General features: G+C 46.2%; 1 protein-coding gene across 2 annotated transcripts; it reads right to left on the bottom strand.

The window, feature by feature from the left end:
* Nucleotides 1–209: 209 nt before the first annotated feature.
* Nucleotides 210–12,393, bottom strand: STC1 (stanniocalcin 1). 2 transcript variants are annotated; one of them, XM_018571106.1, is made up of 4 exons: nt 12,273–12,393; nt 5,333–5,475; nt 2,934–3,145; nt 210–1,041 (listed from the first exon to the last, which is right to left on the bottom strand). In XM_018571106.1, the coding sequence occupies exons 1-4, from the start codon at nt 12,391–12,393 to the stop codon at nt 771–773; spliced, it is 747 nt and encodes a 248-aa protein (XP_018426608.1). In that variant the 3' UTR covers nt 210–770. The 2 variants fall into 2 exon arrangements, with proteins under 2 accessions (XP_018426608.1, XP_018426610.1); XM_018571108.1 differs by having other exon boundaries at nt 5,333–5,472.
* Nucleotides 12,394–13,260: the final 867 nt, after the last annotated feature.

Here is a 13,260-nt window from a genome sequence, read left to right as displayed (position 1 = left end):
CGATGCGGAGTTCGCAAACGTAAGCAAAATTTTGCCGAACCGAAGTGTTCGCGAACAGAAGCGTTCACGAGCCGAGGTACTACTGTATATGGGCTGCAGAGTATGCACTGGAGAGTATGCTGGAGATGGAGCCTATAATAATGCATGGATCCTGGCAAGACCCTTCCTCCAGCATACTTTCTAGTGGGCATTTGGTGAATGCGTTTGGACAGCCACCATTCCCTGTGGTAGGGGGGACACATGGAGGAGGTTAAGTGTGTGGGCTGCCAGAACCAGGGCGAGTAGACACTGTGTGAATGGTGGGCTGGACTCTTTAGCCATCATTTGGTGCATGCACTTGGGACAGCCACCATTCCTTTGGCAAGGTCAATGTATGCAGGATGTTAAATGTATAGGATGCAGATTACAGGAGCCAGGACCTAAAAATACTGTTTGGCCCTAAAAAGATCTTTCACAACTACTCAGTGTACACAGAGCACACTGTCATAGCAAGGAAGCTCATTATGACATGTGGTGACTATAACTGTTGATGTTCCAGATATGTATTACAGAGCAATGTGACCTCAATCAAAATCAAAATATATACTTTACCTTAGAGAAAGAGTCTTAGGAGAACCGCTATGAAACCCTGACACAAATAATACAGACAAAATACTTTATACTGAAGGAGGCACAGCTTCCCAGTGGTGGTCTTTAGAAAATAGCTGAGACTATATAACAATTGGTATGAAATATTAAAGCTACATCTGACTTTTTGGTCATAGACATAGTTAATAATCTTCAGAGGAGTCCTGGTTGGAGGAAACTGCCACAGCTCCTTGATTACGGAAGCTGCGCAGATACACCCGAAGTTTCTGGGGATCGACATTTCTCTTTCGGTTAAAGTCTGCCTTGGGCTGTTGCTGGGAACACTTGTCACCTTGCAGGGTTTTGAAGAGGCTGGCTAAATTAGGGCCAATCTGGTTCATTAGGTTGTCCTTGACGGATGCGACAATCTCTTCGTCACAGTCAAGGAGGTTGCTCAACAGCTTGTTGTAATATCTGGAATTGAAAGCAAAGGCTCAACAGTTATGGACACTACTGGAGATTTTCATTGTGCTATAGTTGTTTATTTACCTCATACTTTGTTAACGGTGAATCAAACTAAAGCATTACTATACATATTATGATCTTATGTAGAACGTGGTAGCAGCACAAACGAGTATTCATAGTCATCTGAAGGAAGAAGGAGCCCTCTATGCCTGATTCACACATAGGCGTTTTTTAGCAGTTGCAAAAGCGCTTTTAAATGCCCAACACAAGAAATCCCATGGATTGCAATGGCCCCTGTTAACAGCTGAGGAGCAAAGCACCAGCAGGAAAATGGCAAATGCCCAAAAAGGTACAGGATCTTCTTTGGGTGGTTAACAGGGCTTTTTTGCCCCATAGAATTCAATGAAAATGGCCACAAACATGTGGCAGAAGCATGTTGCACGTTTTTTCGCTTTTGTACACACGTTCGTCCATTGCCAGCAATGTTTCTGAAGCTGCCAGTGAAAACGCGCATTTTCATGTACGCGCTGCGGAGAGTCAACCTGGGTGAGAGCTAAAAAGGGGTTAACTTGGGAGGGCAGATACTTCCCCCTTCAGCCCTTGCTGTTAAAAAGGTAACACAGGTGACAGAGAGAAAGAGAAGTGTGGATCTGGGAGAGACAGGAAAGGAGCTCTCTGTGTGTGGCTGCTCAGAAGGCAAATGGACTTGTTTAGGTGAGACCACCAAAACGCACAAGGCTGTGCAACATTGTTGAAGGACTTTTGCTTTGCTTATTTCTGTTTTGCAGAAGAAAGCCTGTTGTTTTGCTGTTCTGGTGAAGGAAGCTATTTGTTTTGTTACCTGTGGATCGAATAAAAACTGTTAACTTTTAACAGGCTGTCACAAAATGCATGTTTACCCCTGGAATCCCCACAATTGGTGGAGAATGCGGGCATTTTGAGCAGTCTGATGGCCTGGGTGAAATCTGCACAAGTGTTGCTAAGAACAGGAACAGAAATGGAGGAGCTAGTTAAGCACTTAGAAAAAGCCACAGTGGCACAGCAGCAGATCAGTGCACAAACACAGGCCCGCCATGAGCAGACAAGTCGCAACACAACAGGAGGCCAACTGTTTGCTGGCTGAGCAGATAATGGTGTTACAATAAGCAGTGGATCAGCAAGTCGGAAGGGTCCAGGAGGTTGGTGAAATGCCATGCAACCCTTGGAAGGCTGTGCAGCGTGCTCTGCAAAAGATGACCACAACAGACAGTGTGGAGGCTGATCTTGCCCTCTTTGAGTGAATTGCCACATGGGAACTGCTGCCTTAGGCAGACTGGGCAGATGTACTGGACCCTTTCCTAATCGCAGAGTCTCAGCAAGCGTGTTTTGATTTGGCCCCTGAAACTGCATGCGTTTACAAGCATTTGAAAACAGAGATTTTGGCCAGCATGGGAGTGACTGTTACCTTAAGGGCAATGAAGTCTCCAAACCAGATGCTTACCCCATGCCCGGGGTAGATGAGTTAATTGAGAGGTTAGGTCCTGCCCAATAAATTTCCACCTTAGACTTAACCAAAGGTTACTGTCAGATTCCTGTGATTTGCAGTTTTGCCCTTGGCCTGGTACAGAGCACTAATTTATGGTTAGGAAGTATTTTAACACTGATAGATCTAAATCTGATAGGATCTCTATAACGTCAAACCAAAACAGGAAATTAAAGAAAGAACATTTACTGCATTATTCACCGCAACCAATCTGATCAAGCAGCTCAGAGAATAATTTTTGGATATGGGCCACCACGTTTTCCTCCTAACCTCTGTATTTTATGCAAAAGCCAATCGTCATCAGAAGCATTTGTCCAGAACTACAGAAAAAAGTCAGAAGATGAAAGAGGGTAATGACCAAAAAAAACAAAAACCTTACTTGTTAGAAAAATGCTGTGGCAGATGTAAGACCTCGGTGATCGCTTCTGGGTTATTTCGGGCGACATTACAGAGTTCTGATTTGGAATAACAGTCCTCCTGCACTTCAGAGATCATTCGTTGCAGGCTGGAGCATCTGCGGATGGCCAGGAACACCTTGGAAGTTATTCCGCCTACAATACACTTCAGACTTTCCTTCACGAACACTTTCCCCTGGGGGAAGATGGAGAAAGATGGACACAAGGCAGTTAGAACTACAACTCAATGGGAAAAGGAAAAAAAAGAAAGTGAATGCAGCCCCCACATCTAATGACTGGAAGGGTGAACTGGATACATATATTTTTTTATTTTTTGGGTTTAGATTTGCTTTCATTTTGTGGGCTCGTTGTCACCGGACACACTTTGAAAAGCATGCATTAGCATAATCATCTTTTAAAGGAACCAATTCAATTGATGTGTGTGGTAAATTGGAGATCCTTGCACTAAAAGTGCTATCTGCACGACATTCTTCCAGCACTACATAATGGTTGTTGGAAGCAGGTTCTGCGGAAAATTATTTTCTATCTCTTGTTTGCCTACATTAAAAAACATTGCAAAATGCATCATGTGTCAAGTGAGAAGCCCCGCAGGAGTATTACATGTAAAATGGAAACACATGTATAAGGAAATGAAATACAAATGAAATACAAATGAAGTACAAATGAAGTTAATGTTTCTTGGAAACAATTTTTTGGAAACTATTTCTTTTTATGGATTTCCTTGTTCACGTTCGTAGTTTGCATGAATTGTTTAATTGAAAATGGAGCCAGAAAGCAAATGGAATGTATTCATATTTATATATTTGATAAAGAATTAAAACATTAAAACATTTGATCATCTCATTTAGTTTAATGGAATCATTTGCACTATTCCACTTAGCTAAATTTGATTAAATTTACCTTCAATGTCTGAACTTACCAGCAATCAATATTACCGGTATAGAAATCCTCCATGTTTGATTATTTGACTTATATTAGCAAGCCTCTATAAATTATTTTATTTACAGGATTATATGAAGACTAATATGATGAACTGCTGGAAGCCATTTACCCCCACAGACGCAAAATAAGCCATCACAACTGTGATTCCCCTCCCTAAGTGGTCAAGTACCAATTCACAGCAATATGCAAAGCTTTAGACCAGGGGTAGGCACCCTGGGCACTCCAGCTGTTTTGTAACTACAATCCCATGAAGCACTGCAAGACTCTGACAAACCACAGCCATGACTCCAAGAGGCATTTGTAGTTTAACACAATAGTAGTGTCAGGCTAGGTCCACACCTGCGCAATCCGTGACCGCACAGCAATCGTGCACAAAACCGCGTGGATTGCTGTAGTCGCCCACCACAGCCTATTGCTCTGGCGCTGCCATTATTTTCTAATGGCACTCCAATCGCGCTGGGCGGATTGCGCGGTTTCCTAAAAAAAATAAATCTGAACCTAGCCTTAAGGTTGCCTACCCCTGCTTTTGTGTGTATCCTTAATTCATAGTTGACTCTCTATAATTCTGTGGGTCAGCAGTCCGGGCACCATGAACCTTTTTTTACCCATAGAAAAGTCTTGGCAACTATTTTTACAAGGTGGGTTGCCAGGTCTTTCCTCAACCCGCCCCTATTGCTCAGGCTGGAGTGTGGGATGCAGAATGTGACAACACACATGCATAGCATATTAGGGCCAACAAACCTACCAGCATGTCTTTGGAGTATGGAAGGAAGCCCACTTAAGCACAGGGAGAATTTGCAACCTCCATGTAGATAGAGTCCTGGACAGAATTTGAACCAAGGACCCCAATGTAGTAAGACATAACTGCTAACTAATACACTGTGCCACCTTACTTCACACTAACATCTCACCTTAACTAATGAGTACCTTGAGATTGCTTTCAATGTGCCGGGTCATATGTAAAGGTCTCATCATGGGAATTTGGACTACATGTAATGCATGTGAATGAAGGACCTATATTCCTGTCACTTTGTCTGCACGTTTCCTCTTCAACCCCAAGGTTGTACAATTTTTTAGTATATGCTTTCAAGTTATTGACCAATTGAGAGAATTTCGTATAGATAACATATAGTGGTTATTTTATAATCATTTAAATATTGTCCTATTTTCCCCAATAAAATGCTGCCTGATCCAAGTCTCTACTGAACTGCCCATTGTGTCAGGGAGGGAGAGTGCGTGCCTCAGCACACTCCTTACCTGATACGATGGGTGAGGTGGAAAAATACATATGGAGAAGCAGGAGGATTTTAAGAGTTTATGACCAATGGTCAGATAACATTGATTACGTGGCAATCTTGGATTAGCAGCATATTGATTTGCAGGAATGCCTTCCAAGACTGGTTGGAGTATGTCACTGTACCTGAGTGTCAAATTTGGCGGCGTTGAACAGAAAGGACTTGCAGATGTCATACAATCCATCGGTGTCACAGGTCGTATTCTCCAAGCAGGCGAAGGCCCCGCAGCCAACTTGCAATGCCCCATTCAAGCAGCGAACCACTTCTACTAAATGGGAGAGAACAGAAGGGTCAGCACTAAATCACCTACATAAAGGAGTGATCTTCAACCCTGGCCGCTGTATCAGACTTACCAGCTTACAACAAATCTCTATTATTGTTTTACATTTGTTTTATGTAGAATGTTTGGAGATTAAGTTATACCCTTTATTGGCCAACTTAAGTTTTATAGATGCAAGCTTTCGGGATGCCTTAGACACCTTCTTTAGGCTTATCAATCATCCAGAAAGGATTTTACATAAATGAATAAAAGCCGACCATTGAAAGACCCGGTCAGTGTTAAATGGTTCCTCTCAGCCCTCTATCTGCCACTTTTGCTGGACATCTTTGCCTGTTGACCCTTTCGCTGCCATTGTTGGATACCATATGTGAGCAGCAGTGGACCCCTGTAAGCAGACTGCCAGCAGCAGAACTGTTTACATGTGTAAAGCCCAATCACTTCCATGGGCTGGTAGACATGCCCCACCTGATGCGCCCCTGCCATGTTTCCTGGGCTCCACTACCCCACCTGCGGGCCTGGGACTAGCATCGAGGTTGTTGTAGGAGAGAGAGAGGAGAGAGACAAGCGGACATCCATTCACTGATCCCCTCCCTGCTATATAAACACAGAAGTGAGGATGATTGCATCATTTCCACTTTCTTTGCTGTCATTCCCTGGTCTGTGCTTGATCAGCTTCCATGGACTGCAAAGATGGCATTAGGTGTCTAAATAGACTGTGCGGGACCAGGACCGGTATGGCGGGTGTCCCTTGATGGATCGCAGCGAGATCAGCAGGCTTCCAGCCGCTGATCTCTCCTCTGATCACAGGACCTGGAAGTGATGTGCATTACATCACTTCCGGTGTCACTGTACACATTCTCCGGCTCTTAGAGCCAGGAGAAGAAGCTGGGAAAGCAGATCTCTGCTTCATCAGTTCTTTGGGGTCCCTAGGTTACATTAAGGGTCTGAAAGACCCCTGAAGTCTCCATAAAGAGGATCAGTCACATAATCTTTGCTATAGGGGGCTTGTTAGCCCCCTATGTGATAGCAATAAAGTTAAGTGTATAAAAAAAAATAGAAAATTAAAGTCACATATATATATATATAAAAAAAAATGCAGAAAAAACGTTTCTTAAATCCCCTGCCCCCCCCCACGTTCATTCACATACAAGCACAAACACATATCAGGTGTTACATATCACTGTGAACGTTGGAGTGTGAGCAACAATTCAAGGCCATCAATCACTAGTAACGCTAAACTGATGAGCAGTAAAACTTTTAAAGCGTCGCCTATGGGAAATTATGGGTATTATAGTTTTTTGCAGTTTCACGGGCGAACGCAATGTTATGGCTTGTCATGTTTGGTATCTATTTACCCGACGTGACCCCGTCTTTTATATTTTACTAACAAATTGGGTATTATATTCTGTTTCTGTGCGCTAAATTTCATTTTAGTGTATTTACCGTGCGACATCAATAATTGGAACTAGCTTTTCTTTATTCTGCAGGGCCTCTGCTTTCAGAAAATATGTCATTGTTTAGGGATCTGAGGCTGTTTTCTAGCCCAAAATTCCGATTCCATCATGTGTGTGCAAATGTAAGAAATTGTTCCGGACGGCAAGTGGTTAAGGCTCACACCTAGACAACACCTCACCGCGGGCAATCGTGTACGATCCCGTGCGGATTGCAGCGTGGTCAGGAGTCGCCAAGGTGTGAACCGATTGCGCTGTGGGTGCCATTATGATCTAATGGCATCCCAGTCGCGCCAAGCAGATCGCAGGGTTTCCCGCCGCGGTTCTGCCCGTGCTTCCGAACAGCCAAAACAGCCGCGTGTCGTGTAAAGCAAAAAAAAGGTACTTTTTTGTGTGATTGCTGCGCGGATGTCACCCCATTGAAATCAATGGGGCCCCGCGGCAATTGCTGCCTGCATTGTGCATGACCGCTCGACACCCTGGATGCGCGTCCCGGGTGTCGTGCAGTGTAGTGCAGGTGTGATCCTAGCCTAGCATTTTTGGGTTTAGATACACTTTATATTAGCCAACAAAGGATATCACTTGAAGTTTCTGCATTCATCGATGACTGACTCTGTGCAACACTCTACTTATACACCACTCTACTTATTATGACCACCTGACGTTTGTAGGCAAATTAGCTATAATTTTGCGCTGAAGTTGCTAGAGGGCCAGACCATTATAAATAGGGAAGCAGGTTGTTTACCACGACAGTAGAAGTGATTTTTTTCTGAAGATTCGGGGAAACAACGCGATTTGACAGCCTTTGAACGTGGGATGATTGTTGGTGTTGGAGCCATGGAGCGAGTATCAGCAAAACAGCAGAATTCGTTAAATGTTCAAGAGCAGCTGTTGTTAAAGTGTTTAAAGACTGGACTGTCAGCCGAAAATCTGGGTCTGAACGTGCGAATTGTGGCCATCAGCGACTAGTCAATGTTAGGGCAGAACGGGGGAGGGGCAAGACTGGTACAAGACAACAGAAGGGCAACAGTGCCGTGTCAGATTCCTAGCATCACCTTTCAACATCCCGTGGAGTCACGAGGCGGCCAAACAAAGCCATCTCGTGGAGTCATCTCGTGGCCCAACGAAGTACTGATGGGGTGGTCATAATAATCTGGCCACTCAGTGTACATTTCATGTCATAATATAGCAGATAGAACATTTGTACAACTGCGTATCCGTGGCAGACAAATATTTGTAGACGAATCCCGAGGAGACACATTACAAACTATCTATAATATTATATACAAACTATCACATGTAACAATTGCAGAGTAACGTTTAGCTTCTATTCTGACAAATGAAAGTTGATCTGCACTCAGATGTGAACAAAGCTGTAATGTCTGTTTTGCAGAGATGGATACAAAAAGAAATGATAGGATGATGATGAAATTCTGTCCTTTCCTGGAGAAAATGCTGCTTCATGTTCCCTTTAGTTCTGATAGTGGGGGGGATTAGAGGACTTCTTCCAGCATCTCTCAGCTGCGCTCTGCTCCTCTGCTCCTCCTACCCATGCGTGTCACAATTTCCAATGATTGTCACAATGAATGTAACTGATGGTTACTGATTCCCTCCCCCTGCTGTGACCCCTCCATTTCTATATACAACACCATGTGACTGATCCGCTCCCCCTGGTATGACACCCCCATTCCCCTCCCTATTTTCAGATACGGCATCATGTGACCGATCCCCTACCCCTGCTATACACCCTTACTTTTATATAAAGTACCATGTGATTGATTCCACCCCCTCTCCCCTTTCTATGACACCCCCCCATTTTCATGTTCAGTACCATAAGACTGATCCCCTCTGCTACATCCCCACATTTCTATACACAGCATCACATGACTACTTACCGTGTAAATTAGGGATGCACAGATACCTGTTTTTTCGGTATCGAGTATGAGCACCGAAAGTCCCATTAAGGAAGCCGGGCGATGTGTAAAGACTCGCCACCCGGCTTCTTGATTAGCCGGGAAGCCGTCTCCATGCTCCTTCATCACCAGGAAGCATGGAGCCGTCTTTTTGGCCAATCAGGAAGCCGGACACACCCGGACACACACACACACACAGGTAATGACTTGGTAATGACTTGCCATGTCATTACCCTCTCCAAGGAAGCTGGGGGTGGGTAATGACTCGCTGCCCACCTTCATGACACCGGAAGTTCCAGTATCGGGATAGGCATCGGGAGTATTTGGACGAGTACTCGCCCAAATACTCGGTATCAGCACCAATACTAGTATCGGTGCATCCGTAATATGTATACAGTATATGTGTATAGGCTTCATTGACACTGAGAACTGTATGCAAATTCTATCACCATAGATGCTTTCTTGTTGCTTCTAGATGCCTAAAATGCGTTTACATGCATCTGTCCTTTGTCCATTGAAACAGTCTACTGACATAAGCAATGAGATTTCGGCAAATACATGCGTCTTGCGTTTACATGCGTTATGATGCGTTTAGAAGTTAAAATCTATTCCTGGACGCATCTGACTTCTATTTTTCCTAAACGCAGCTAAACTGACTGCTGATAAAAGCATTTAAACGCATGGTGTGAAAAGATCCATGGGAAATCCTTAGATTCGTTTATATGCATTTACAAACCATTTTAAATACATATAAACACACCGAATCGCAGCCAGAGTGAATGCCTCCCCCTCTCCCCCTCCCCCTCCCTGTCTCACTCAATGAAAAGATAGGACCGTCCATTAAAGTAATTAAAGAACAACTCCGGGCAAATGACAAATGAAACCCTTGCAGTGAGTCTCAGGGTTCAGCCCGACCGCTGGGGTCACGTTATGAAAATTCCTCTTTAACCCTTTGTTAGGACAGACAGATTACAGCTGACAATGAGATCTGTCGGCACAGCACACACAGCGCTCATTATAATGAACCTCCCAGATCCCTCCCTCCAGAACATCACATAGGAGGGGGACTTCGTAGGAGATTTAAAGTTCTGCTATGTGACCGGGAACATGTAACACATAGAAATGGCGTCCAATGTGGCTGCAAAGTGGAAATACACTTTCATTTGGGGATTGCTCCCTGATGTTGGAGCTGTGCAATGTAAAGGAGAATTTGGGGAGTTCTCCCAGAATGCAATCACTTCATACAAACCTCCTACTAATAAGAAATCCTATTGTACTAGCACAGGGTCCCCCAGGTACCATACTGACCCCCCTACAAGCTGTGTTCCCACACTGACCCCCTACCTGCTGTGTTCCCACACGTCCCCCCCATATACCATACTGCCCCCCCCCCCATATACCTACCATACTGACCCCCCTACAAGCTGTGTTCCCACACTGACCCCCTACCTGCTGTGTTCCCACACGTCCCCCCCATATACCATACTGCCCCCCCCCCCATATACCTACCATACTGACCCCCCTACAAGCTGTGTTCCCACACTGACCCCCTACCTGCTGTGTTCCCACACGTCCCCCCCATATACCATACTGCCCCCCCCCCCATATACCTACCATACTGACCCCCCTACAAGCTGTGTTCCCACACTGACCCCCTACCTGCTGTGTTCCCACACGTCCCCCCCATATACCATACTGCCCCCCCCCCCATATACCTACCATACTGACCCCCCTACAAGCTGTGTTCCCACACTGACCCCCTACCTGCTGTGTTCCCACACGTCCCCCCCATATACCATACTGCCCCCCCCCCCATATACCTACCATACTGACCCCCCTACAAGCTGTGTTCCCACACTGACCCCCTACCTGCTGTGTTCCCACACGTCCCCCCCATATACCATACTGCCCCCCCCCCCATATACCTACCATACTGACCCCCCTACAAGCTGTGTTCCCACACTGACCCCCTACCTGCTGTGTTCCCACACGTCCCCCCCATATACCATACTGCCCCCCCCCCCATATACCTACCATACTGACCCCCCTACAAGCTGTGTTCCCACACTGACCCCCTACCTGCTGTGTTCCCACACGTCCCCCCCATATACCATACTGCCCCCCCCCCCATATACCTACCATACTGACCCCCCTACAAGCTGTGTTCCCACACTGACCCCCTACCTGCTGTGTTCCCACACGTCCCCCCCATATACCATACTGCCCCCCCCCCCATATACCTACCATACTGACCCCCCTACAAGCTGTGTTCCCACACTGACCCCCTACCTGCTGTGTTCCCACACGTCCCCCCCATATACCATACTGCCCCCCCCCCCATATACCTACCATACTGACCCCCCTACAAGCTGTGTTCCCACACTGACCCCCTACCTGCTGTGTTCCCACACGTCCCCCCCATATACCATACTGCCCCCCCCCCCATATACCTACCATACTGACCCCCCTACAAGCTGTGTTCCCACACTGACCCCCTACCTGCTGTGTTCCCACACGTCCCCCCCATATACCATACTGCCCCCCCCCCCATATACCTACCATACTGACCCCCCTACAAGCTGTGTTCCCACACTGACCCCCTACCTGCTGTGTTCCCACACGTCCCCCCCATATACCATACTGCCCCCCCCCCCATATACCTACCATACTGACCCCCCTACAAGCTGTGTTCCCACACTGACCCCCTACCTGCTGTGTTCCCACACGTCCCCCCCATATACCATACTGCCCCCCCCCCCATATACCTACCATACTGACCCCCCTACAAGCTGTGTTCCCACACTGACCCCCTACCTGCTGTGTTCCCACACGTCCCCCCCATATACCATACTGCCCCCCCCCCCATATACCTACCATACTGACCCCCCTACAAGCTGTGTTCCCACACTGACCCCCTACCTGCTGTGTTCCCACACGTCCCCCCCATATACCATACTGCCCCCCCCCCCATATACCTACCATACTGACCCCCCTACAAGCTGTGTTCCCACACTGACCCCCTACCTGCTGTGTTCCCACACGTCCCCCCCATATACCATACTGCCCCCCCCCCCATATACCTACCATACTGACCCCCCTACAAGCTGTGTTCCCACACTGACCCCCTACCTGCTGTGTTCCCACACGTCCCCCCCATATACCATACTGCCCCCCCCCCCATATACCTACCATACTGACCCCCCTACAAGCTGTGTTCCCACACTGACCCCCTACCTGCTGTGTTCCCACACGTCCCCCCCATATACCATACTGCCCCCCCCCCCATATACCTACCATACTGACCCCCCTACAAGCTGTGTTCCCACACTGACCCCCTACCTGCTGTGTTCCCACACGTCCCCCCCATATACCATACTGCCCCCCCCCCCATATACCTACCATACTGACCCCCCTATGTCACCTGAGTTCTGGGACTGTCCTCGGCTCCTCCTGGCTCCCGGGAAGTCGCTCTGATCCGTCTCATAGGCTGAGCACAGGAAGGGAAGAAGGAGGATGAGGATGATGAGGCTCTTGTCATTCATTCTGTGCGCTCCGATCGTCTCTCCTCCGGGATGGATCGGATACAATTTATACCCGGCTCTTATCTGCTCATCACATCAGCGGCCAATCAGAAGTCTCCTCCCAGCAGCCAATCACCGGCCGGGCTCATTCATAAAAAAGGAATTCTGAACCCCCCACCATCAGGACCTTCCCAGAAATCACGACCACCTAACACCCCCCCTCCTGTCACCGGGGTCTGCGGAGCATCGTTCTGTCACGTGTGCCATGGCGCCCACCTGAGCTGTAGAGAGCCTGGAGCGCCGACTACACTGGGAGGGCTGATGGTAATAATAATGGGCATAGAAGAGGAGGGGGAGTCTGATGGAGAGCTCAGATTTTTATCATTTGCATTTTATTCTGCGATCCTTTTTCTGTTTGGCTTTTATTTTTTAACTCACATCCTAGTTAAAGGCAGCACAGTCCCTCCCAAAATATTATCCAAAAATAATAATAAAAACAAAATGCACCAATATTGATTAAAGGGAAAGTCCTATTATTATTATTATTATTATTTACAGACTTCTACACAAAAGAAAAAAAATGTGCACACACATTTATTAAAGGCAAAGTCCATGTTTTAATAAAATAAATAAATAAATAAAAATAAATATAATACTGATACTACTACTACTACTACTACTAATAATAATAATAATCATAAATGCAGACTTCTAAATAAAATAAAATATGTGCACCCACACTTATTAAGGGTAAAGTCCATGTTTTATCAAAATGAATAAATAAATGAGGAAAACATAAATACAAATAAATATAATACTGCTACTACTAATAATAATCATAAATGCAGACTTGGGTGCAATGCTCTGGCTCCTGCAGACTCTTCCTCC

The sequence above is a fragment of the Nanorana parkeri genome, unplaced genomic scaffold (genome assembly GCF_000935625.1).
Source record: "Nanorana parkeri isolate BGI_ZX_2015 unplaced genomic scaffold, ASM93562v1 scaffold1679, whole genome shotgun sequence".
Classification (NCBI taxonomy): Eukaryota; Metazoa; Chordata; class Amphibia; order Anura; family Dicroglossidae; genus Nanorana; species Nanorana parkeri.
This window is presented reverse-complemented; position numbering and strand designations above follow the sequence as displayed.